Consider the following 24,539-nt stretch of genomic DNA (forward strand, 5'->3'; position numbering starts at 1 on the left):
CTATCCTTCCACTACGCGCGACCTCGTATTAGCCGCCTCTCTTTTTTCCCAGATCTTTCAGCAACTCACCATGCCCCCGTACCGGTAATATGGGTATTCATCTTGCATTCCTTTCGCGTCTTCAACGCCACCAGAGACCGACTTCCAGCATGCACCAGGGCAAACGAAATGCCATTTTTGCGACTCGTCGATCTGGCAGCGCACGAGAACGTCGCGTGGTTTGGAACAGAGAGTGCAGGATTTCGTCATCGCGTAACAGTACGTATGGAAGCTGAGAGTTGATGGTTTAGACATGGACGACGAATGTGATCAGTGGCCCAAAGTGGAAAGAAGTGATGACATCATGAATTTCCCCTTGAATATGATGAGCACTGACCCGCTACCCCGTGACCGCCAGCTCTCCATGCTTTTCCATCATAAGAATCCTCCAACCCTCATCCAAAAGCCATTCCGCATCTTCTTCTCTCACTACATCCTCAATGCGCAGCCCATTCGTCGCAAGCGCGCTGCACCATCCATCCCATGCGCCACAGCGTCTGGCATACATGCTCGGGGTCAGACCGTCATGGTCGCGGTGATGCACATCAACACCCGCTCTTATCAACGCATTCGCAATCTCTTCGACAGCAACCGGATCCCCTGGACTTCTTCCATGATCAATAACGCGATAGCAACGCTGTATCCTGTTGCGGCCAAGACTACCAATCGTGTTGATGTACGCAGCGTCGACTTCGAAGAGTGGAGCCATGATACTCGATACTGAGGGCCAATCCCATGGGTCGTCGTTCATGACTACAGAGTCGGAAATGAGACCCTCTTGCTGTAATCTTTTTATTTGTTGTCGTAGTAGGGAACGCGGTCGTCCTTGGTAGTAGTCCCAGAGCAGCATGTTCATTGTCGTCTCGAAGAGGAATGAAGATGACTCGTATACTTGGGGGATGATGTAATCCACGGTTTTCTCGAACGGGGCACGGTCATCATCAACTATTGAGCGCACGAAGAGACCTGCGACTATGCTGACGTCGTGGCTGGTGTACGTCAGGAAATCGTCTTTGCAGTATATTAAATTTGCTTACTTCAGATTCGATACCCCAATACCTTGAGTTGCCAAATAGTCGAGCAGATCTACGCGTGTATTCTCTGCAGCATACTAAATCATTCATGTTAGCTTTTCTTATCGCTTCGTCGGAGAGCGTTAGGCAAAGGCTTACATAAAGACATAGGTTCCTTCCTTCCCGATTAATTTCGTAGGGAGAGATAACGCCTTTCCGTAATGCGTCATCAATCTCTTCGACACCAGCAGATGCAAAAAGCTTGTTGTAATGCGTCTCAGACTCAGCCAATGTGAATACGCTAAGCTGGGCGCAAAGCCCCGGATTCGGCGCACTGGCTGCGTTACGAAGGAAGTGGGCGTGAATGGCATGAACTGACTGGCCAATACCACAAGTGAATGTGAAACTGGCCTCGTTGTTTGGACGTTTGAACTTAGCTTTGACCGCTCGACGAGGAGACTGTATACGTAAACTACCGAAGGGAGTAGTTTGTGTATATGCCCTTTGGCCCGCGATTACTGGCGCGCTGAGATAGAGGTTTGCGTAGTCTGCTTCCGGCGTATCTGAACTGGTGTTTGACTCTTCAATAGCACGCCCAGATACCCTAGAATGATGTGGCATTGTCTCCTCAGAGTAGTGCCAACGGTCAAAAGAGGCTGCGGAAGATCCGCGGTGTCTTGTCGCTTCTTCCTGCGATGCTGATGCTACAAGTTGTTCGAACTCGTATCGTAACCAATCGACATAGTGAGGCGGAAACCGTTCGATGCCATCAGTCAGCAGGTTTCTGAATGCTGCCTCTAGATGCGGTTTGACGAGAAGTAGATAGGCCATGATCATGTCACGACGCTCACCAAAGAAGAAGATGTTTCTCATCCATCTCTGAGTGCGAGGGATGCGATACTTCTCAAATTCAGCGGCTATGGCATCGCCGATCTTTTCCGATAAGACTTCGCGGGTCTTTTGGTGCTCGTTCACTTGCTCTTGGTGAGTGATTGTCAAGATCTTCGAAGCCCGTTTTGTTTCCTGGTAGTGATGGACCGACATGCGTCCTAGAAGTTCTTGTCCTTGGATCAACGTGGCTTGGTTTGTGTCGTGCCTTTGCAGTAGCTCCAGGTGTTGATCGTCCGATCTTTGCCTAGGAGCCTCGTCAAAACAACGTCGTCAAATGATGCGAGGATATGCATACCTGTTTGCAACATGCAGAGAGTTGGCTAGTAGAGTCTTTGACCGTTCCAGATTGTTAAACATCTTGATGATCTTGCGCTCATCCAAAACGTACTTGACCCTACTCCAAGTCTTGCCGCCACTTCTGAATCTCGCGCTTAGTATCCTCAAATTTTGTAATTCGCGTTGCAAGCTCTTGAGCGCAGATTCGAAAAGCGCTACCACGTGATTCGTCGCGTTGGGTTGCTTTCGACAAGCCAGGGTATCGAGAAGTTGTTTCACGGTTTCGGCCAGTAGCGCAGTCTCTTTGACGGTAGTACAAAGTCTGTCGATCTCTTCTGGCGCACCTGCGATGTCGCGTAAAAATCCATGGACCTCCCTTCCCATTCGCACAACAACATCGGCTACGCCAATGATCGCGAAGATCCCCGCGGCAACCTCGAGACTACCCGACATGATGGACGATCTGATAGTAATGGGTATTAGGCATGACCAGAACTTGAGGATAAAGGAGGCTCCACGGATGAGCTCGCAGGTTATGCATATGTCGCTGCAGGTAGGTGCGACTACATCGGGAACCGAATGGGGGCGGCTGATGCAGCTTACCCACGTGTGTTGGGGCGAAACAGCTCGTAGCCTATCAATCGTCCTTGGCCCCTGCCACAATCTCCCGATATATCCGTATCGGGACAGTTTTGATTGTATTCCAGGTAACATTGGTGCCTAGAGTTCGAGGGTGTGGTCAAATAAAAAGGCTGTTGTACCATGCCAAGGCCACCTTGCATCGTACCTTCCCACTGTAGCATGACCGAACGTCATTTCCTGCAGGTTCACACTCTTCATACTCGCTTCTTATCCTCGATATCTTTACATAGTCGCTGCACGCCTCCTTCAACAAGCCCTCTTACCATCAAAGCATGCATCCACCTCCCAAACTTCCCCTCCAAGACCCCAGCGCTTCCCTTCTCCTTTTCGCGCCACATTGCCGTGTGGTTGATAAAGGTAGTCTGGCCTACTTCTTCTTTGACTTCAACTACAAGAAGACCCTCAACAGACGGTCCTCTGTAACTTGCAGGCGCATCCAGATTCAAGGTAATACGCTCGTTATCTCGAGAAGTCACCACGTAAACCCCACAGACGCGGTCTCCAGGCAGAAATCGGAGGGAGCGGATATATACTGCGTTGAAGGATGCTCTATCTTTAGCGTCTTTGATCATATACCAGATACCCCATGCAGGAGGACGCGTAGAGAATATAGTCATTGTGTGTCGGAGGAACGGTGTCAGCAGCTCTCCTGGTTTTGAATCTCCAAGAGACTCCCTGGCGACCGTCTTGCGCGCGCACTCATGATGAACGATGTAGTCCTTCGGGCTCGCTCTGGCGATACTAGGAACGGAGATGGTCTCGTCTTGAAGGTAAGGCGTCGTCCGACATTCCACCTTCCGGGAGAGGGTTACGTGAAGATACGCAAGATACAAAGCTGAGCCGGCAAATGGCAAGGAGACTAGAAAAACCTTGTAAGCCATGGTTCAACGATGCAAAAAGACTTCCAGGCGGTGACTCTGTGGGCACAGTCCTACTGCGTTGGAGCGCGGGGCTTGGAGAGCTTCAGCTTCAGCTAACGTGTCAACCAATCAAGCGTGATGCACGGATGCCGCGGGCGAGAAGACAACACAAGGCGAATATCCACGTCAGCAGCCACCAACGTGCTGGTGGTGCGCTACGTAGCCCCTAGTGCCAGCTGAAATCCTTCCATGTGACATTCTGGAATGAACAAAACTGTGTTTGCGAACGGCGTCGACGCTCGGATGATTTTGACACGTGGTGGCTGCTAAGTTTGGTGGGGCTGACGAGGCTGCACGTCGAAGAGATTGAAATGAGGTCGCCCTGCGTTAGTATGCATACTCTAGACATACTCTGAAGCAACTCTACTGTAGTGTGAGCGCGATGCACACCGAGTTTTCGACAGAGGGCAGCACGGTTGATGAGGAACGGACGAGAGCGCAAAATCGCGATGGGCCTTAGACGCACGTCCCCTGATTAGGGACCCACTTTCCCCTTTCGCAACGGTTTGCAGTGCGCCGGGAGATTCACCCGCCCAGCCCGATCTTCATTTCCCCGCATTCCACGACAACCATCAACCACCATAGTACAAGCTGCGTCACGATGCAGCAGTACCACATATTGTCAAATCAATCAAAATGCGAGAATTGGGATGTCAGACTGGTGCTACAACTGCAGATTGTATTGACGATGACTACAGCTATATGTGTGCTTTCCCCTATGTCTTCCAGTTTGGCTCCATGTTTACTCGCCTCGACCATCGATTCCCCACTGATTCGCCACCAACTCTCTGATCTAGTAATGAGGGCAGCCGGAAGGCACGGGAGCGGGCTCCTCAGCAGGAGGAGCAGGAGCAGGAGAGGGAGTGGTAGCGGGGGGAGATCCACCACCGGGGGCGCCGGCACCGGGGCTAACGTCCTGGCACAAAACAGCCTGGCCGGCAACGGGGATGGTGCAGCACTTGGCTTGGTTGCCAGCGGCAGCGCAGCCGGCGATGAAGCCAGTGGTGCTGGTGGGAGTGGTGGCGGCTGGATGGCAACGTTAGCATGATTGGAGTGGAAGGGATGGAAGGCAAAGACTTACGAACTGCGCAGTTCAAGCCGACAACACCAAGAACATCAGTGGCACAGCACTGGGGGCTGTTGTAGAGGCCATCGGGGCAGACGGGCTCTGTTCCAGTGGAAGCAAAGGGAGCAGCGGCGGCGGCGGCAATGAAGGCGAAGATGGAGTAGCGCATGTTGATGGTTGGAAGTTGTTTAGTTGGTAGAGAGTGAAGAATTGATGGAAGTGAAGGTAAGAAGCTGAGATGATGCTTGATGCTGTGGATGCTCAACTTGGAGTCCAGAGTCTGCCTTCTTTATACTTCTTCGTTGACATTACCTCGAGGCTCGTTCACTTGGCGGTCTGAGTAGTGCCGAGGAGTATCTCCGTCCGTCTTCTCGTATCCTAAATTGCGGTTGTTCTCGTCCCCGGTTCATTGAACGTGGAATGTGCCCTGCAAGGTCGCAGCATGACGCTGTACGACACTCCGAGTCCCGTCTCGGCTCTTTGCTTCCCCAAACCATCTGCAGAGCAATAAGAAAACACTGGACCTCCACCAATGCCAACGGCAAGGCTCTGCATTCCTCAATAAAATCAATAAAGGTTCTTTACCCAGTGGTCCGAGGAGGTATGGCTTTCCTTGAGCGTCCTTGGAAGTGCCATACATTCTTTGCATGTGCTGTAAGACGTGCAGCTACGCGATGCCAAAGGGCTTCCCCGCAACTCCAAATGATGTCGCTTGCTCGTACTCTGGACGTTCTGAATCACGATCGACGCTCTACGGGGAGCGAACAGGGCGATGGACCAGGGATCGATGCGTTTAGGCGCGAGCGTGTGTTGTGAACCCTCACGCCGATGGCTCACTAGCTAGTGTAGTTGCAGCATCGTGACCCAAAAGTAAGTTTGTGACAGATGTCACATCACTAGTTGGGAAATTTCTTTGCTTACCAAGGGCGAGTGGATAAAATGAGTGGTGAGTCTTTGCTCATCATACAGCGTCTCCTTGTATCAGATGCAGCAATACGGGTTGTGTATATGGTGATTAAGGCAGACAGACCCCCGCATCGAGAAGCGCTCTGATACCCGATCTTGGGAGATGGGCATCGTCCTGCAAGGTACGGTGTGGTTTGCTGTCACAACACAAGTGTACGGTCGGGTCTTGTCGCCTCGTGGGTCTCGGGATCATGCCTCGTTACGAAAAGTATACTCGTTCGCCATAAGGCTTCGTCATAGTGCTGATGTCCGGCAAAGGCGGACGTCGACCATTGTACGTATATGGCGCCGTATTAGCCATATGTGTCTGATTGGGTAACCCGCATGACCCGACGCCAGGGCAACTCGAGGTAGTACTACCAAGGGGTCGGATGCGGCACCGGATATAGTGTTAGATGAGTGATTGGCAGGCACAAACAAAGTTAGCAGAATGAAATTGACAGCATGTGGATCGATGCCGGCACCGAAGTCAAAATTGAGTTGCGGGGAAGGTAGCCTGCCGTTGGGCTAGGTAATTAAACCTTGCTTAGCGCATCGGTTCCATATGTCAGCTCCACATCCATCTTACCCGAGCCATGAGGGCTGGTGAATCAACCGAACTCTGTTGTTTGCCACCGTCTAGACCAGAGAGATTGGTCCGGCTATACTTAGACAGCTGAGCGAGAGAACCATGCTGCAGGCGTAAGACCGTTCAATGTCTTTGGAAACCGGGCGTGGAATCCTGCGGGTGCATACGTTGTAGATGCCATATTCGTCGGTCGATCTTTATGAGCTTTGGGTGCTCCGTAGTCGGCTGATTAGAGCGCCCACTACGAGAAGCCCCCCGAGGACTCCACTCTGCACTGGCGCAAACAAAGCAGATCGCAGGATCACCAACGTACCGACAATGACGAAGATAATGGGGAGGACGACGAACGGACGATAGGGTCGGTCCAACTGCGGTTCTCGGCGACGGAGTATAAGCAGCCCAGCCACTGTGCTTACGTAGAACACCCATTCAGCCATCCCAACGAAAGTCAAAAGAGCCCGAAAACTACCTGTCAGTATGTAGGCAAGGGTAACGACAAGGGCTAGACAGTTGGCATAGCTGTAACTCGTGTCAGTGTCTTGGCAGACATCGGTTCCCGAGTGGCTTACATTGGGGCGTCAAGGTTGGATAAAATGTTGCTTTCTGCTTCAGCCCTCTGCGTCATCGGCAGTCCTCGCTTGCTGAACAATGCAGGTAGGTACTGCACATCAGGGTACGACGTTAGTATATCTCTCACATGCATTTCGTACAGAAAAACGTACATGACGTTGCGATGCAGCAATTGTTAGTCTGCCTACTGAGAAGACGTTGCTCGTGATGGACCCTGCGCAAGATATGGCGACAAGGGTAGTGACGAGAATACCTGCAGGCCTGCCCAAAAGAGAGGTGGCAGCAGCGACAGCTACTGCGTTGTTGCTGCTCAGCTTGTTCCATGGTACAAGGATGTAGTAAGCGACGTTCACAAGTTCGAATGAACTGAGAACGACGATCATCGCAGCTTTGATCGCTTTTGGAAGCGCACGACCTGGATCGCGGATTTCGCTTGCGACGATGTTGGCCTAGAACACACTGTCAGACTATACTGTTGACACAGTAAGACTATACGCTCACATTGTCCCATCCGTCGTATGCCCACAGTCCTCCGTAAATCGCTGCGCAGTAGTGGCCGTAACGGTCCCAGGTCCCCATGGAAACCCAATCAATGGTCTGGCCACCCGACACTGTCGATCTAGTCTTGAACCAGTTGCGGGAGTACCAGTCGGACGGCCCGGATAACGAAGAGTCCGGATTGATCAGATGTGCAGCCACAGCTACCATGCCACTCAAGACGATTAGCCCGACTGTGGACAGCTTGAAGACTGTGAATGACTCGCTCAGTCGCATTGTGAACCTGGTGTTGATGGAGTTAAGTAGCACCATGGAGACAAAAGCTATGGCAGCGATGAGCTTGAGGACCTTTGCGTCTGGTAAGTCGCCGGTATTGGACGTAACGGATCCTATAGACTCGGCGATGACGATGCTTTGAATAGCCATGGATGACGGCTTCACACCGAGGATGTACACCCATGCCATTAAGAAGGCGGCAGTATCGCCATATATATGGCGCAGATACTCCTGCATACCGCCGTTCAATGGCAGCGCGGCACCGAGCTCAGCGAAGGATGCTGCTCCTGCCCATGATAGTAACCCACCAAGAACCCATACGAGGAGAGCAGCCCCGGGCGATGGCACGTTGCTGTCGACCTGAGCTGGCGACGCAAAGATTCCCGAGCCGATCTGAAGAGTGACAAGAACCGCGAATGCGTGACGCGTGGTGAGCTGTTTGGGTAGTTCCTGGGTAGCCTGTGACGAGGTTGATGACTGGCCAAGCAGTGGTTCCTCTTCGGTAGCGTTCGATTTCGCAGCGCCTTGGCCTTCAATACGCCTTCGTGGATGTTCGTCGTCCATGGTGAGCTGATCCAAAGTTCTCGTCCGAGAGTCGAAGAGACAAGACTGCAGCAAACTGATCTGCTAGTAGAACGGTCCTTTTCAGGGCCTTGGCGAGCAGAAGACGCTAGACGTTGTCACAAGACATTCGGCACGCGCTATTGCGGCTCTGCGTGTATGCGCGAGCGCTGACGGAATTCGCATAGTGGGTAGCCATGTGCATTGTAAGCTGTGTTGGTGGATGTCGCTAAGAGTCCTGCAGTCACGGCATCGTGCTTTCCTCAGATGGTGCCTAGGTGTGGCACACTAGCGGAAAAGGCAGGCTCCCAATCCCAAGTGCAAGGATAGCAGCAACTGCGATCAATAGACTGGGTTCCGAATCAAAATTCGACGGCATATTCTCATCAGGCACAGGTTCCATATTCCTCACATCACCATCTCGTCTGCAGGTGTGGCGCAAGTGTGGCTGAAAAGCTCGGACTGGTCCTTCAACGCCCTGACACCCCTCTTCGCTTCCTCGCCAACAACCAGGTACGTCAACACCACGCCCGCGTTTCGAGCTCCTTACTGCGCCCTCATAAACTTAGCCCGCCCCAGACACTGAACCATGGACGCAAATCAAAACGACGAGCTTTACCCCATCGCCGTGCTCATCGACGAGCTGAAGCACGACGACGTTATCCTCCGCCTCAACGCCATCCACCGACTAAACACAATTGCCCTCGCCCTTGGCGCCGAGCGGACACGAGAGGAACTCATACCCTTTCTCGATGGTAAGAGTCTGGCTGGCGCCTGCGTCACGTGTGGACTGGCTAACGGCACTATCCAGAGTCGGTCGAGGATGAAGACGAGGTTCTCACAGCATTGAGCGAGGAACTTGGCAAGTTTGTCGAGTACGTGGGCGGCCCAGAGCATGCACACGTGCTTCTGTCGCCTCTCGAGAACCTTGCAGCCATAGAGGAGCCTCTGGTCAGAGAGAAGGTGCGCGCAACAATTGCCTCAGCCCGGCCGCCAGCTAACACGTGCAGGCTGTCGAATCGCTCAACAAGATCTGCGAAGAGCTGTCGCAGCAGCAGATTGAAGAGAACTTCATACCCCTCGTCTTGCGCCTATCAAAAGCCGACTGGTTCACGTCGAAGATCTCCGCGACTGGACTCTACCAGACCCCCTACACTCGCGCTACACCACCCTCACAAGAAGCCCTCAGGCAGCACTACGGCCAGCTAGTGCACGATGATACCCCCATGGTTCGGAGACAGGCGGCCAACAACCTCGCCAAGTTCATCAAGGCGATGCCCCCATCCATCGTCATCGAAGAAATGATTCCTCTTTTCCAGCACCTTGCCGCCGATGACCAGGACAGCGTCCGTCTCCTGACTGTCGACATCCTCATTGCCATTGCCGAAGCAGTACCCAAGGAGCAGCAGTCGAGCCATGGTGTCCTGCTGACTGCGCTACGGAGCCTGTTCGAGGACAAGAGCTGGAGGGTGCGATACATGGTGGCAGACCGATTTGAGAAGGTGTGTTTGGCTTGCAGCGAGAGAGGGCATGCGCTAACGGGTATAGATTGCAAAAGCCGTCGATGACGAGGTTGTCAACCGAGACCTTGTACCCGCATTTGTCAAGCTCCTCAAGGATACCGAGGCTGAGGTCCGCAGCGCCATCGCGGGACAGATTCCAGGTATGTGGCTAGGCAGCAAAAGCGCGACACACGGGCTAACCATTACCAGGCTTCTGTGCGCTGTTGGAGCGTGAGACTCTCCTGCACGAGGTTATGCCCAGCATAGAGGAGCTGGTCTCCGATCAATCACAGCATGTGCGCGCCGCACTTGGCACCCAGATCAGTGGGCTCGCTCCCATTCTTGGAAAGGAAGAGTAAGTTGCGACTGCGCGTGACCACGTGCGTACCTGCTAACACGAGTCAGGACCATCTCGCATCTCCTTCCCATGTTCCTCCAAATGCTCAAGGATGAGTTCCCCGACGTCCGCCTAAACATCATCTCCAAGCTCGAGTCTGTCAACAACGTCATCGGCATCGAGCTCCTCTCGCAGTCCCTCCTCCCCGCGATCGTCCAACTCGCCGAGGACAAGCAATGGCGCGTACGTCTTGCCATCATCGAATACGTTCCCCTCCTCGCCTCACAACTCGGTGTACAATTCTTCGATGAGAAGCTCAGCAGCCTGTGCATGAGCTGGTTGGGCGACACAGTCTTCTCGATCCGTGAGGCATCCACTCAGAACTTGAAGAAGCTTACGGAGGTCTTCGGTGTAGAGTGGGCCAACGACGCTATTGTTCCCAAGGTCATGGCTATGGGCCAGCACCCCAACTACCTCTACCGAATGACGACGTGCTTCGCCGTCTCAACACTCGCGCCCGCTCTCAGTCTGGATGTCATCGAACAATCCATCATTCCCATGATGGACAAGCTGGTTAACGACGATATTCCCAACATTCGCTTCAACGTCGCAAAGTCATATGGCCAGCTCATCAACACACTCAAGCAGCTGCCTGAGCAGGGTACCGTCATCGCTCTGGAGAAGGCTGGCACACCGGGCCAGGGCTGCCAGAAGGCTACAGATGTCATCACAAAGAGCATTCTGCCGAACCTCGAGAAGCTCCAACAAGACGACGATGTAGATGTACGATACTTTGCGACGACGGCGGCACAAAGTTTCACGGACGCGATGCAGACTTAGAAGATCCAGCTTCGCCCGTGTTCTTGAATGTGGAGAATGACATCATGAATAGCATCAACGATGGTTAATGATCTGGAAAGACTGCAGGACAACAGTCTGGGGACGACGGAAGAATCCAAGCCGCAAGCCCTGTAGGTGTAGCTTCGAGCTTTGTTTTACGAGACTTGAGTGAGGCTAGTAGTTGGGCTCACTAGCAATAAACCACAAAGATTACCCAGTTAGAATCATTCCTGGCAGATTTTCAATGCATACTTTGGCGTTATTATCAGATGCAGAACGTGTGATGTCGATCATGTATTGTATTATGTGACCAGCTATTGAGCAATAGCTACAGCTTCTGCCTTGTTGTAGGTATTTAGACGGCACCAGCATCCTTGAGCAGGTTGTTGAGCTGACCCTTCTTGGCCTGCAAATCGCTGTTTCCACCAATGTGCTTCTGGGCGATGAAGATGTTGGGGACGGTGGTCTGGCCGGTCATTTCGCCAAGGGTGGACTGAATGGCTGAGCCATCATCTATGCGCGTGTTATCCGTTGTCCCTCTATATCATCTCGCAGCTATTTTCACATACCCACTTGGTCCAACTCAATGGCGTAGAACTTTGCGCCGCTGTCGCTCAGCAGCTGCTTGGCCTGGCGGCAGTATGGGCAGTACGACTTGGAGAAGACGGCGACGGGGTTCTCATCGATGATGGACTGGACCTTGGTCTTTGTGGCGGACATTGTGGCGGGCGAGGGGGCGCGCGTGAAGAAGTGACGCAGGAAGGAAATTTTGGCGGTTGTTGTAGATAGCTGGAGATTTGTGAGTACTGTGTTGTGTTGTTGGAGGGGTGGGCGGGGTGACGTACTTTATGCGTGAAGTCGAGGTTTGTCAGATGATGGTAGTAAGGTTATGAGCTTGGTGTTAAGGTGTGTACTGTATACAGGTAGTGGATTAGTGTGCAGCTGCCCCCCGCAGTAGCAAACGGCCTCGATGGCAAATGATGCAATCACTCGTGAAGTACTGCCGCTAACTGCCGTCGGAGATGGATCGGCGATGCGACGTGATGTGCTTACAAAGACGAAAAGGCGGACAGGGGTTGGGACGCGGACTCGTCATGACGCGTGCGGCTGATTGCGACGCGGACGAAAGTAAGGAACTAGCTTGCACGCATGTTTAAACCATAGTGCCAAGTGCATAGGAATAGGATTTGCAGTGAAAGCAATTATGAAGTCGCAGATGAAAAGATGAAAGCATAGAATATAGAAGAACGTCAGACCGGGTCGCGCACTTTCCGCATTCCGAGATTGAGCAGCGTTCCGACGCTTCCACGCCGTCCGTCGCGACAACTGTCAAACTATCTTCGGGCCAGCCACCCAGGCTTCCTTTCACTGTCACCACACATAGCCATAATCCGCGCCATCACCGCCGCAACCTCGGCCTTTTCTATGCCCACCCCGTACCGCACACCACGATGACGTCCTCAGCGGCCGGCTCAACCGCCTTCTTCGTCCTCTCCCTCCTCTCCATATGCGGCGCCGTCCTGCTGCTCCTCCGCTACTATCTCCCGCTCCGCACCACACCCGCATACGTCGTCGTACCCGTCTTCTTGGCAATAGCGCTGCCGGCCAGCATTGTTGTGCTCCTGCCGATCGATCTCGCGAGCAGTGCTGGGTTGGATACAACGGATGGCGCGAGGGGCATATGGCTCAATGACACAGTTGTCTACAAGGCATGGCGCATCATCTACTGGCTCACGTTTGCGCTTACGTGGGCGATCCTGCCTATGCTCGGCGAGTACTGCGATAGTGGGTACAGAGAGCCCAAGGCGCGGTTGCAGTATGCGCTGAGGAGTAATGGGCGGTACTGGCTCATTGTGGCTGGGTGCAGTATCGTCGGCTCAATCTATTTGATTATCTGGAATGGATTCGAGGCGGATACGTTTAAGAGTCTGGTCATGGCGCTGGCGTATACCTGGGGTCTTATACTGGGCATCTACCTCATGGGCCACGGACTCGTCGCATTCCCCAGGAGCCTGTTTCGCTACGCGAGCGTTAGTGAGAGGTTGAAGAGGATACAGAGTTCGGCGCCAAAGGTCCACGAGAGGTTGACTGAGGCGCTGGAGAAGTTGGATCAGTACGAATACCAGGTTGTGCAGCTCAAGCAGAGGAAGAACGGCACGGCGCGGGAGTTCCAAGAGTGGATTGATGAGTTAGCGGAGAAGGGCAATCTTCCGGAGAACAGGGCGGGCGTCGTTGGACGTATGGGTACGGCGACGGTGCCTCCCGTCATCACCGAGAGATACCTAGCGGACCTGACGAGGAAGTTGAAGCGTGCGCGCCATGCGAAGTGTCGGTTCGAGAATGAGTGGGATCATGTTGTGCGGAGGGCAGTTAGGACACAGGCTATCCTCGATTCGAAAGCCAGCAAGCATCTCGAGTTCAAAGGTGCCGCGTTGCCAATCTCGAGAGGACTGTTCGATCGCATGACTATCCTCACACCACTCACGCGCTACTATCTACACGTCCACGTCATTCCCGCTCTGGCATACGTCTCTTGGGCTATTACCATCCTCGCCTCCGTCTCCATCGTCTGGTCAGAATGCGTGCGCGAAGCCCAGGACTTCGGCGGGCCTAAACTATCCATTATCGGGTGGACTGTCGTACATCGCCACGACAACGGCCGGTCGTCAGTTGGATTTAACAGCCAGATCATTGCCGCCGCCTGGCTGTGCTACATGTGCATTTGCGCATTCTACAGTCTCACCGAGGTCAAGATCTGGGGCAACAGAGCACTAGTACGAAGGAACACATACCAAGAGTCCGCGACCTGGTACGGCCTCCAAGTCGCCAAGCTTACAGTCCCATTAAGCTACAACTTCCTCACCATGACAGACAAGAACATCTGGAAAGGTACCATGTTCTACAAGTTCCTCGGCCGCCTCATCGTCCTCACACCCCTCGGCGAAGGCTTCAGCGCCTTCTTTCCCATCTTCATCCTCGTTCCCGTCTTCGCCACAGCCTTCGGCCTTTACGGCAAAGTGAAGAACATTTGTGGCTTCGGAGACCTACTCGACGACGAAGAGGACTCAGCAGGAAACTACGCTGGCACCGGTTCCTGGCGCGAAGGCCGCGCATTAATCGAGCGCGAAATCCAAGGCGCAAGTGGAAACGTCCTTGGGCTTTCCCAACGAAGTTCTACCAGCCCACCGAACGAACGTTACACCGATAACCCTGCACCATCGCCAACCTCCACCCTTCCGACATCCACTGCGGCTTCAGCGAACGTTGGTCCAAGCACAACACGCCCCGACCGCCGCCGCCCACAACCCAACGACGAAGAAGATGAAGGCAATTTCTTCGAAAACTTCGCATCAAGAGTCAAGAACACGTTTGAGACAAATGATTTTTCCTTCCCAAGGCCGAAATGGCTGGGTGGTGATGACGATGAAGTTGAGGCTGGACGTAGTAGAAGGCAGTTAGATAGGGGCGAAGGGGAACGCGGAAGTGGGTTCTTGAGTTTGTTTGGAGGCAGGGGTGATGAGGGGAGGGTGAGGCTGTAGATGCATTGTTGTAAAATGATAGGTGGGCATTGCGATGGCGTTTTTCCACTTCTTGGGATAGATCATGGGTTTGCGTGGGTGTATGAGTATTGGGTATACAGGGCTTTATGGGTTGCATGGCTTTAGACTTTTTGTTCTGCGCTGTTGCGCTTGACGTATATTTAATATGACATACTGTTATCTTCTAGGATGGATGCCTTCCAGTTGTGGGTGCCGAGGCAGTTGCAATGATTTTTGGCATGTTGTGGTTGTGTCTGGTCAGCCTCGTGCGCCTTGCGCGGTTCACCAGTGGCGCTTTCCTCAGAGGGTGTTGCGCGTTGCTTGGCGCAGTCCAAATCAGGCAAATTCTCGAACACCATCGATTACACGTGTCTGCAATGTTACCACCTACACGCAGCAACGACGCCATGCGGTCATCCTTCACATCTTTGCCTGTATGAGACGCGCTCTACCCCCTTGTCTTTTTACATTAGAATCACCGGTGTACGGATGCGCATCCACTGAAATTACACGCGACGTATGCGACAACTCCTTGGTACAGGCGTTTAGGACACGGCGGCAATAGCTTCGTAAACGTTTTGGATATTTTTCGCATCAATTTCATCCTATGACAAGCCATTCATCGCACGATAACATTACGAGACCAGCGAACCTCCCTTTCGATCGTCGCTGAGCTGCCCCTCATACCACCCACCTCACAACAGATTTACCGCTAGCATCTCATGAACAGGTCCATCAAATCTCAGAAACCTCGCCTTAGCGAAATGCTGTATTCGGGAATGTCTGTTGCCCCGTTCGCGATCGCGACCTCGCGGATCATGGTGTATAGCATCTTGGTCTTGGGCCAGCGCGCCCGAGGCGGCATTGTGGCTCCCCTGCTCATGAGCAATTCCAGTAGCTCCTTGCTGTTTCGGTTGAGAGCAACTTCCATCGGCGAAACCGTCTTTGTGGACCGCTGATACCTAGGAAAGGCGCCATTGACATCTGCACCTGCATCCAGGACCGCGGCGACGATCGGGATGTCGCTGACCTTGATGGCGCAGCAGAGGAAGTTGGTGAAAAGGGTTCCGTCGTTGATGTCCAATTCCTCGTCGTCCAGAAGCAAGTTGACCATGTCAACACTACCGGTGCGACATGCAATTGTGAAGAGGCGATTATTGACCAGGCTGCCTGATGGATTCAGGCGGAGGATAGACTCTACTACGTCTGTGTTTCCATGCTCGATGCCGATCTCGAGCCACCTGTTGTACGTGCGCTTCTCAACCCTGCGAAAGATTGTCTGGCGGAACTTGACAAGCTCATCCACGAAGCGTGTATTGCCAGCCCGGATAGCGGAGCAAATCGCTTCTGCGAAGTTGTAGTCGTAACAACCTAGTGTATCACGTTTGACCGACTTCTTGAGGTTGTTCAGGTGGTCTAAGACTGCATCGAAAAGGTCGTCGTTTTCCGAAGTCACAGCCATCACCAGAGGGCCTTCGCCGATGGTCGTGTAAGGAGACCAAATCGCGGAAGGCATTTGCGCTAGCAGAGGGCGAATCAAGTCAATTGCCTGAGTCGACATAGCCGCTACGATCTTCTCCCAGTGGTGAATGTCCGCGCCGTTTTCTGGATTGTTCCTCAACTGAATGGCTGGGTGGCGGTAGGAACGCCTCCAATTCATCATCATATACATTACTTCGTCGGGACCAGTGACTCGGACAAGACCTTCAACCATGCGGGTCTCAGTCTCCTTCCGCTGTCCTTTTGGGATTGAGAGTTCCGAAACCAAATACTCAATCATTCGGTGGATCGTATTGAGTAGCCGGTTGTCGACATCGGCGGGCTTGTTCAGATGGGCAAGTATATACGTTGTGATGTTGGCAGTGATGACTCCCGGGATCAATCCAACGATATGCTTGGGCTGATTGCTGAGCAGGTCATGCTTGATTTCGCCAGCGAAAGTGTGACAAACGCTTCGAAGTTTCCAAGTGGCCCTGGGGCTATCAGAGTTGAGCGAGTGGATGATGTTTTGGAATATCTCCGTGGGTAGATCTAGAAGTTGCGCCATGTTGAGTTGTTCTTGCGCTCAGTTGATGTCGTATACGGCGACTGGGTCGTTGGAAGATGGAGAGTTATATGTGGAGGAGCTAGTGGCTGGGGGTTACACTTTATCAAATACGCTAAATAGCGCGCTAGTGCCATATTAAGGTGTTCGTGTGAAAGGCCTTTGCCCCGCCTAGGGTAGGCCCAAGCGCTGAAGAGTTTGGTCACATTCACTGCAATCATCACGAGAAGTGGCTCGAATTCGTGCCACATAGGTAGGGTTTGCTGCATACATAATATCAGATCTTAACAAGTAAACAGCTTCCAAGAAAGCGTATCCTTCTACTAGGCATGCCAGGTGTCAGGATATGGGAACGATGGTCTGTACCGTGGTGGAAATGAAACGAAATAGCTCTTGGGGTAATTCTATGCTAGGCCTTCAGCGATGATGGTAGGTGTATAGCTCTCGTTACATCAAACCTTACCAACTAGATACGCTTGCACCATGTGTACTCGCATAGCCTGCCCATCTGCAACTTAAAGGACCAAAGTATACTCCTAGCACCTTGGCCCAACGCATACCATCACCATACTTGCCGTCCACCAGTAACAAGATTTCCTGCTTTCCATGCTGCAGTTATCAGTAGCCGTGTATTTCCCCACAGATGCAACAGAGATTTGAAGGCAGAAAGGTCTCTTTAATGCTTTTGCTTCGTCGATTGCTTCTGGGAGACTGCCGCATTCTGAAGGACGGCTTGCATCTTCTTTGAGAGGTGCCAAGTATAGGTAGCAGGAACGCTGGCTCCGCACTTGATCAAGTAGCACACGGCGTCGAAGTGGTTCAGATAAATAGCGTACTCCAGTGGTGTAATGGCATCGCAATGCTTCAGACGATGGGTTGTTATAACCAAATTAATGTCTGCACCAGCTTCGACGACTGCGCGAATTACCGCAACACCACCAGCTCTTATGGAAGCCGCCAGGGCTGACATCTGGGCGCTACTAGAGTCTAGCTGAATGCTTCCGTAGTTGATGAGAGTGGTAACGATAGCTGAGTCTCCGGTCTTAACGCCCCGTTCGAAGATAGTAGTGTTGATATGTAAGGGCTTGGTGTCGGGTGCGGCTTGGAGAAGAGTTCTGAGGACGTTGTTGCTTCGTGAGAGAATTGCACGATCTATCCACTGACGATAATAGGTTTTGTCGGGAAGGGTCAGGTAGCGACGAATGTAGCCAAGTAGTAGCTTTACCATGTCGACGTTATCATCCGCGATAGCTGGTTGCATGGAGCCAAGCATACTGTATGGAGAACCAAACCCAATGACCTGATTCTTCTTGAACCTCTTCAACTTATGTTGATCCAGAACTGTCATCATAACAGCGATCATCTTGTGGTCTTGTTGTCGAACAGCAGCTAGTATTGGCTCTTCAAAAATACCCAGCGAGAGTGAGGTAGGAGCATGAGGTAGTAGTTTTGCGACGGCATCATGAGCACCTACACTTATCGCCGCAATGAGCTGGTCATGATAGGTGATATCCTTGCTCAGTGCTTGGCGCCGTTCCCTGTATCTTTGCTCGCTCCCTGGCGAGGTTGAGCTATTCCGCCAGAGAAAGGTTGCAAGGAGCGGACATGTCTGCGCAACGCCGGCACAAACCTCCAGAAGGATGTTACGGTCGTCGAGACTGTCTATTGCGGTGAGCTCCTTGGTGACATACTCCACCATCCTCTGTATCTTGGCGGGAAGCTCCGGTAAGACATCGCGTGGACTCTTGACGTGATATGCGAGGTAGTACATCATGTTCTCTTTGCGATTGAGTAGGCACCAGGCTCTGTAGCTGCGAAACGCCTCTCCCGGTTGTACGGCTAGAATGTTTGCGCTGATCTCCTGATCAAAGGTTCCTATGAAATTATCAGCCCTGAGCATTTGCGCGACCACGGGAATGAGAGTCTTACGGCATACGCTTCGCAGTTTCCAAGCACATAGGACACCAACATCACTGACCAGGCAGTTGATGACGTGCCTGAAGATCTCAGGCGGGAAGTCGAGCAAGTCCATCGCAGTGACTGAAGTCGTTACTCCAAGCTCGTCACTTCTCGAATCTGGGTCATGTTAGTACATATGCAATCAAGCTAACGGGGGTTATTTACGTAGGGGTTGCAGTCGTTGCAGTCGCGACACAGTGCGGTGGAGAAAGGAAGGAAGCAGAGTGGGTTGCCTCAATAGGGAAAGGGCCTGTGTGCCAAGCTTTCTTGGTCCAGACAGAGGTAAAGGCAGTCGCAATCTTCGGTCACCTCGACTTATGTATCGCCCTGGCAACTGCGATTGGAGGTGAGCGCGGCTTTCAAGACGAAATAGGCCGTCATAGGTATCAGGCAGCCATGAGTTTGAGGAAGAGAAAATAACTTTTAGATAATTACAGTGTGGTTTCGTAAAACTTGAAAGGAAGGAAACAAACTTCTGAACGCATGCAAAATACTGAATTCGCCTGCCGATTTGTGTGGCAAAGGTAACTGGCCCATCTATAAGCTCCAGTGAGCGATAAATAGCCGCGGTAGAGACATACATCTACGAGGCCCTACAAGTCAGGGTGATGCGACATTGTCACCCTCAGCTCCAAGTTTCTCAATCTCTGCCCTCTTCATTTTCTTGAAATACTTGTACTCCAGCACGTGCCCACCGTCGTTCTTGATCTTGGCATGTCGCAGAATCCCATATGTAGCCTCATGCTTTGACCAACATGCGATGTTTGGTAGGTGTGCACCTGCATCAATCAGAGCTTGAATGATGGAAAGGTTCTTCTTATGCATTGCCACTTTCAACGGAAGCCTTACGGTAGAGTAGTATGGCGTCGGATAGTTGACGTCAGCGCCAGCCTGTATGAGTGAATTGACGATTTCGGATTTGTTCGAGTTGATGCCTGAAATCATTGCACAGGTCGCTGCCGCTGTCTCAATGAGGCCTTTCTCGAAGCACAGCTTGACGACATCTTGGCGTCCTTTTGCGCATGCCAGGGAAAGCTGTGAGGAGGTGATAGGATTCGTCGTCTTTCTCTTGGTATAAGGAACGTCTAACACACGCTGGAATACCGCCAGACTCGACTTGCGAATGGCTGTGTCAAGAAAAGTGTTGTACTCAGCTTTCAAGAATGTGAACCCTGCTTGCTTGTACCACGTGGATAATATACCAAGTATCTCAGGACGGGAATGCTCGACGGCGGCCAGGATGGCCCGTGAAATGTTGAACTCGCTCACTTCCCATTCTTTGCAAGCAAATGGGTCTTGCTGGACGACCATTCGTATGCGCTGGGCTTCGTGAGAACCTTGCAAGGCCGCGTCTAGCTGTTCCAGTATGATTTTGACAACAGATGCCTGTCCTTCTGCAGTCGCCCGCAAGAGAACACCTCCGAAGACGGGATGAGTATCGTAGCTGCGCAGCGATTCCATCGCTGTTTTAATGAGTCCAAGTTTTCCGAGGATTGACGCAGCCACGAGCTGATCGATTGCTCCGAAAGGGGTGCCGAGGTACTCAGGTTTCAAGCCTTTTCTGCTGCCATAGCCTCGCAAAGCGCGTATCATTTCGTCATTTGTGGTGTCAGCGCCTAGTCTGTCGCATAAGTCCCTTTGCAACCCTTCTTTCTCGCTCTCCGTGACAGTTCCTAGCTCTTCTGACATATAGCTGATCATATTGTTGATTCTTTCGGGTAGGTACGGATGCACATCCAAGGGTACCCTACTTCGGTAGTAGAGATAGAGGCCAAAATTGTGGCACAAAAGGTCGTTCGAGATGTAGGTGAGATCTTTCAAGGTCCGCTTGGCGAAGATGTCGTACGTTATAGCTAGCTTGAATGTACCTCCACTCGGTCAGCTTCAGTTCGTAACATGAGAACTCACCACCGCTTTGCTCACCACAGACCCTACGAAGCTTCCAGGCCACGTTAACACCAGCGACAGAGACTAGCTCATGAACGACGTTTTCGAAAACCTCCGGAGATAAATCAAGGAGTGGCATGGTCGTAGACACTATCAGTGGTGATGTGATCATTTTCTTGGTCTGCGAGGTGCTAATATTAGCTTTGACGTAAGATTGAAGCGGCTGGGGTACCTTGGTAGTCTGGCCACTTGCCAATGTGTGTTTCGTGGTCATATCTTTGTAGTGAGATCGACTAACAGTTATCGGTATTAAGGGATGAGAATGAAGAGAAGATTGGAGGAGGAGTATAGTGGTTGGGGTGCTAGATATACTGCTCTAGCGTGGCGCTAGCGCCATGTTCTCGCTCTTGGTGAGAGAACACGTTCTGAGGGGCGATAATACGGCCAGGTAAAGGTGGAAAGGTCACCTGTTTTCGAGAGGCAGAAATACAGATAAATGTATGCAGCGTTCCTGCCCGGCCTCCCGGCAAACACATCAAATCCGATGTTTGCGTCGCAACTTCTCGAGCCTATCCTCCTCGCTCTGCAGATATGCCTCCTCGTCCTGCTCCATTCTGTTCTGACTCTCCATGAACGTCGGGACCTTATCTCCACTCTGCATCATCCTGGCGTCTCGCAAAGCGTTGTACGGCTCTGGTTTGGATGTCGTGTACCAAAGGTCGACGTGACGCACGACAGCGCCTCGCTAAAGAAGATACTCGACTGCAGCCATCGAGTGAGCGGCGGCGAACTCCAGCGGACTTTCATTCTGGACTGGTGCCCCACAGTACTTTTTCGGCTTGGTAGTCAGGTAGTCCGTCTTGTTGATGTCGGCGCCAGCGTCAAGAACTGCTCCGATAATAGCTGTGTCGTCGTCCGTGGTTTTGATGGCGACATGGAGTGGGAGGGTTTGCGCGGAACCCTTGTTGACGTCTACTTGTCCTTCTGATAGCAGGACTTTGACAATGTCTAGGCTATGGGCCTTGCAAGCATAAAGAAAGACGTCTGCGGTGACTTTCGGTCCATATGGAGAATGTAGCACTATCTGGCGTACTATCTCCGCGTTTGGAGGCTGGACGAATTTCACGGCTTCTCGCAGACTCTGCACGTATACATCCCTCACGCCTTTGTGATCATGGTACGACCTCTTCAGAAACTCTGTGAGTCGACCGACAGTACCGGCAGAGTGCTGGTGTATCGCAAGCCTGAAAGCATAAGGTATGTAGAGGCTCTCAAGAGTACTCTTTCCCTGCCGGCGCTTTGCATGATCCAAGATCAGTTGTAAGGTGTCTTGATCGTCTGTAACCACTGCTGCAAGAAGCGGACTCATACGTCGAATCGCCATGTCGTGTTCTCCGAGTTGTGGTAGTAGATCTTCGCGCATCTCGTAGTCACCAAGCGCTGTTGCCGCGGCAACCTTCTCCTCGGATGTGAGCTCTGAAGAAAAGGCGGTTTTGCACCATTGATGATGTAGATCGCAATAGCTCTCTGGAGGATCTGGGTACCGTATAGTGTAGTAGAGGTCAGGGAAAGTTATCGTTTGTGCCATTACGGCGCATACATTAAGAAGCTTCTTCTCCTTCTTGTCGTTGGCAATGTCCAACTCTTGACAAAGGTATGAGTGTGTGCCCAAGATATTGGCCTAGTATTGGGATTAGTAAAAGAATGAGTAAAAGGTCCCACGTAACAGCGCTAAATTTACGTACCGACAAGCTACTCATACTGTCGACAGGCTTCTTGACTCGGTAGTAGAGCCATTCTGGCATTAGATGCGACATAATGCTACCACACCAGCGCCTATCCGCGTACCGTAACTCTTCCGTCTGGTAAAGAAGTATGTCGTCTTTGATCGCGCTCGCAAAAGTGGTGCAGACGAGACGCTGCTTCCACGTTTCCCGCATACCCTCGAGGCAGAATAGATGGTGTGCAATGATACCAACAACCTCGGCGGGCACCTCGACGTGGGCGAACCGCATGGCGACGACGTATCTTCCCAGCTTCCCAAGAATGCGATTTCCGTTGGATTGTTGGTCGCAAAATGGTGGAAGCCGAAACCTTGGAAAGGCGTGGGCCACTAGCGGCGACAGGATCAGGCACCAATCACGTGCTCACGCGTCTCGGTGCTCCCAAGGTTCCTACCTAGGTAGGGTTCCAGGGTCCAGCATTGGTGCGCGCGTTAGCACAGCGCATTCCAACCGTAGCCAGTGAAATGACATATGATGCGCAATGGTCAGTCCTGCACATCGTCCTCCATGTACTCCTGCAGCAAGTCCTTGCGGCCGGCGTACGGCGACGGCTCGACATACGTGCCCTGGAAGTGTGCCCACCAATTCTCTCCTATTTGCGCCGGCGTGCTTTCCTGGTCGACTGGGATTGCGGTGTTGCTATCACAGACGCTCAAGTCGCCTAGATCGAAACGAACATTTCCCTCGCCTTGTTGTATCTCTCGCATAACGCGTGTGAATGATTCAGAAAAGAAGCAGCAACTGTCCATGAGACTAAGCGGGCTTATGGGACGTGGAGCGAGCGGTTCGATTGCTCTTTGCCACCTGGCATCCTCGAGCATTTGCTCAAGGAGAGCGAGCGTACTCGCAGTGTTTCTGGAGTGAAAGGTCACAGAAAAGCGATCGGGAGACAATTTCGATGAAAGAGCTACGGCTTCCTCGAACCACCGTATGAAGGCCTGAGATACGCGCACTCGGTCTACATCTCCATCGAAATCCCAGGTTCGCCCATCTTTGTACCGACCTACAACTTCCTCGAAATAGGGCTGACCGACGTTGCCTGTGATGGCGGTTGTGATGGCGGTTGCGGTGGCGGTCGTGATGGCGGTAGTCTTTGTATCCACTTGGCGACATATATTGATGCGGGGATAGTGTTGCATTATGCTGACCAGACCCAGGCCATGGCACTCTGGTTTTGCTACGCTGGCATGGACTTCATCGAGCACGATTTTTCGGATACTGGATAGAACGCTCGGGTCTAGACCGTTAAGAAATTGTATGGCAAGCGCAGCTGCTGAAAAGTAGCGCTTGGTGGAACCGTCGACACACATGGGACGGTATCTCTTTGGCGAACTCCAAGAGATGCATTGTTCTTTCAGCGAGGCGATATCTTCAGCGTTGGGTATCACCCAAGGGTCAGGAATGCCAGGGAGCAGTGATGCGACATTCGGTTGTTCAGGTCGCTGCCCGAGGACCTCGTCAACTTTCCAAAGCTCCCACCGACTCTTTGTCCCCTTCTCCAGGGCCAGCATAAATTTGATAAATCTACGATGAGTAGAAGGTGGATGACGCCATAGTCTCCAGTCATGCACCATTTGCACGGGGAACGGTTCATGTCTAGCATGACCTCCGCGAAGGCGGTGAAGCAGGGGAACACACTCGGGAAAGTCCACTCCGGCACGCTCAATCATATCGACAGTGATGTCTTTACGAACCCTGCACAGTTGGTATGCGGACTTTGTATAGATCCATTCCAGAGCAGTTGCAAAGGACGCGGCTCTATCGCTCGTCTCACGGTCGACCCATCCCGTCCGGAAAGTGACGGTATTTGTTTGAAAGATGACCGGTCTCAACTCGTGAGCTACTCGACTGCAGGTTTGCAGGAATGAGAGATCGATAGGAGCGCCGTTGGCTGCGCGTAACCTGCGCGTGCGCTGGTTATAGAGATAGCCGCCATCCTGGGCGGCATAGTAGGTATAAATCTCATCCCGTAACTCTCGAGGTAGATCGAAAAACCCCATCATGGCAATGTTGTAAGTGATGACGGGTTGCGGGATAGGTTGAATGTTCTGATGAAATGCGTGAGTGATGATGGACAAACAACGAAGGAGCGAGCCATGGACCCCACACATGTCGCCAAGAGGAAGCGGTAGCGAGAGCGCTCAACCATGAGCCGCGATGAATGAAGTGAGACTAGCGACATCGCTGTGCCAAGCAACACCGATGCCTAGAGCACTGCGTTGTCTCTGTGGCAGTGCGTGCAAGTGCAAAAAGCACGAAGATTGACCGAGACAGTGTCGGTTGAAGAATTGATTCGCGTGCCAACACACCTCAACCGGCATGACGTCTCTAGTGTTTCGTAGATAACCCAAACGCCGTAAT

General features: G+C 52.4%; 10 protein-coding genes across 10 annotated transcripts; 2 read left to right on the forward strand and 8 right to left on the reverse strand.

Moving 5' to 3' along the window:
* Positions 1–379: 379 nt before the first annotated feature.
* On the reverse strand, positions 380–2,672 carry J4E93_002319 (uncharacterized protein; the record flags this gene model as incomplete). Its single annotated transcript, XM_049340266.1, has 4 exons — positions 380–1,028; positions 1,077–1,150; positions 1,212–2,187; positions 2,239–2,672. The coding sequence occupies 4 exons, from the start codon at positions 2,670–2,672 to the stop codon at positions 380–382; spliced, it is 2,133 nt and encodes a 710-aa protein (XP_049202588.1).
* A 1,902-nt stretch (positions 2,673–4,574) lies between these two features.
* On the reverse strand, positions 4,575–5,016 carry J4E93_002320 (uncharacterized protein; the record flags this gene model as incomplete). Its single annotated transcript, XM_049340267.1, has 2 exons — positions 4,575–4,807; positions 4,863–5,016. The coding sequence occupies 2 exons, from the start codon at positions 5,014–5,016 to the stop codon at positions 4,575–4,577; spliced, it is 387 nt and encodes a 128-aa protein (XP_049202589.1).
* A 1,562-nt stretch (positions 5,017–6,578) lies between these two features.
* On the reverse strand, positions 6,579–8,289 carry J4E93_002321 (uncharacterized protein; the record flags this gene model as incomplete). The annotated part of the gene is made up of 4 exons (XM_049340268.1): positions 6,579–6,900; positions 6,951–7,042; positions 7,104–7,400; positions 7,453–8,289. The coding sequence occupies 4 exons, from the start codon at positions 8,287–8,289 to the stop codon at positions 6,579–6,581; spliced, it is 1,548 nt and encodes a 515-aa protein (XP_049202590.1).
* Positions 8,290–8,875: 586 nt separating this feature from the next.
* On the forward strand, positions 8,876–10,965 carry PAA1 (Polyamine N-acetyltransferase 1; the record flags this gene model as incomplete). The annotated part of the gene is made up of 6 exons (XM_049340269.1): positions 8,876–9,041; positions 9,098–9,249; positions 9,297–9,788; positions 9,835–9,949; positions 9,999–10,143; positions 10,194–10,965. The coding sequence occupies 6 exons, from the start codon at positions 8,876–8,878 to the stop codon at positions 10,963–10,965; spliced, it is 1,842 nt and encodes a 613-aa protein (XP_049202591.1).
* Positions 10,966–11,320: 355 nt separating this feature from the next.
* J4E93_002323 (uncharacterized protein) lies at positions 11,321–11,685 on the reverse strand (the record flags this gene model as incomplete). The annotated part of the gene is made up of 2 exons (XM_049340270.1): positions 11,321–11,478; positions 11,535–11,685. 2 exons carry the CDS (start codon positions 11,683–11,685, stop codon positions 11,321–11,323), a joined length of 309 nt encoding a protein of 102 aa, XP_049202592.1.
* Positions 11,686–12,416: 731 nt separating this feature from the next.
* Positions 12,417–14,504, forward strand: J4E93_002324 (uncharacterized protein; the record flags this gene model as incomplete). Its single annotated transcript, XM_049340271.1, has 1 exon — positions 12,417–14,504. One exon carries the CDS (start codon positions 12,417–12,419, stop codon positions 14,502–14,504), a length of 2,088 nt encoding a protein of 695 aa, XP_049202593.1.
* A 742-nt stretch (positions 14,505–15,246) lies between these two features.
* On the reverse strand, positions 15,247–16,551 carry J4E93_002325 (uncharacterized protein; the record flags this gene model as incomplete). The annotated part of the gene is made up of 1 exon (XM_049340272.1): positions 15,247–16,551. One exon carries the CDS (start codon positions 16,549–16,551, stop codon positions 15,247–15,249), a length of 1,305 nt encoding a protein of 434 aa, XP_049202594.1.
* Positions 16,552–17,224: 673 nt separating this feature from the next.
* Positions 17,225–20,533, reverse strand: J4E93_002326 (uncharacterized protein; the record flags this gene model as incomplete). The annotated part of the gene is made up of 3 exons (XM_049340273.1): positions 17,225–18,624; positions 19,131–20,375; positions 20,431–20,533. 3 exons carry the CDS (start codon positions 20,531–20,533, stop codon positions 17,225–17,227), a joined length of 2,748 nt encoding a protein of 915 aa, XP_049202595.1.
* Positions 20,534–21,139: 606 nt separating this feature from the next.
* J4E93_002327 (uncharacterized protein) lies at positions 21,140–22,409 on the reverse strand (the record flags this gene model as incomplete). The annotated part of the gene is made up of 2 exons (XM_049340274.1): positions 21,140–22,075; positions 22,140–22,409. 2 exons carry the CDS (start codon positions 22,407–22,409, stop codon positions 21,140–21,142), a joined length of 1,206 nt encoding a protein of 401 aa, XP_049202596.1.
* A 254-nt stretch (positions 22,410–22,663) lies between these two features.
* Positions 22,664–23,689, reverse strand: J4E93_002328 (uncharacterized protein; the record flags this gene model as incomplete). The annotated part of the gene is made up of 1 exon (XM_049340275.1): positions 22,664–23,689. The coding sequence occupies one exon, from the start codon at positions 23,687–23,689 to the stop codon at positions 22,664–22,666; it is 1,026 nt and encodes a 341-aa protein (XP_049202597.1).
* Between the last annotated feature and the right edge of the window lie 850 nt (positions 23,690–24,539).

Source organism: Alternaria ventricosa, assembly GCF_023758065.1.
Source record: "Alternaria ventricosa strain BMP 2768 chromosome Unknown scaffold_3, whole genome shotgun sequence".
Classification (NCBI taxonomy): Eukaryota; Fungi; Ascomycota; class Dothideomycetes; order Pleosporales; family Pleosporaceae; genus Alternaria; species Alternaria ventricosa.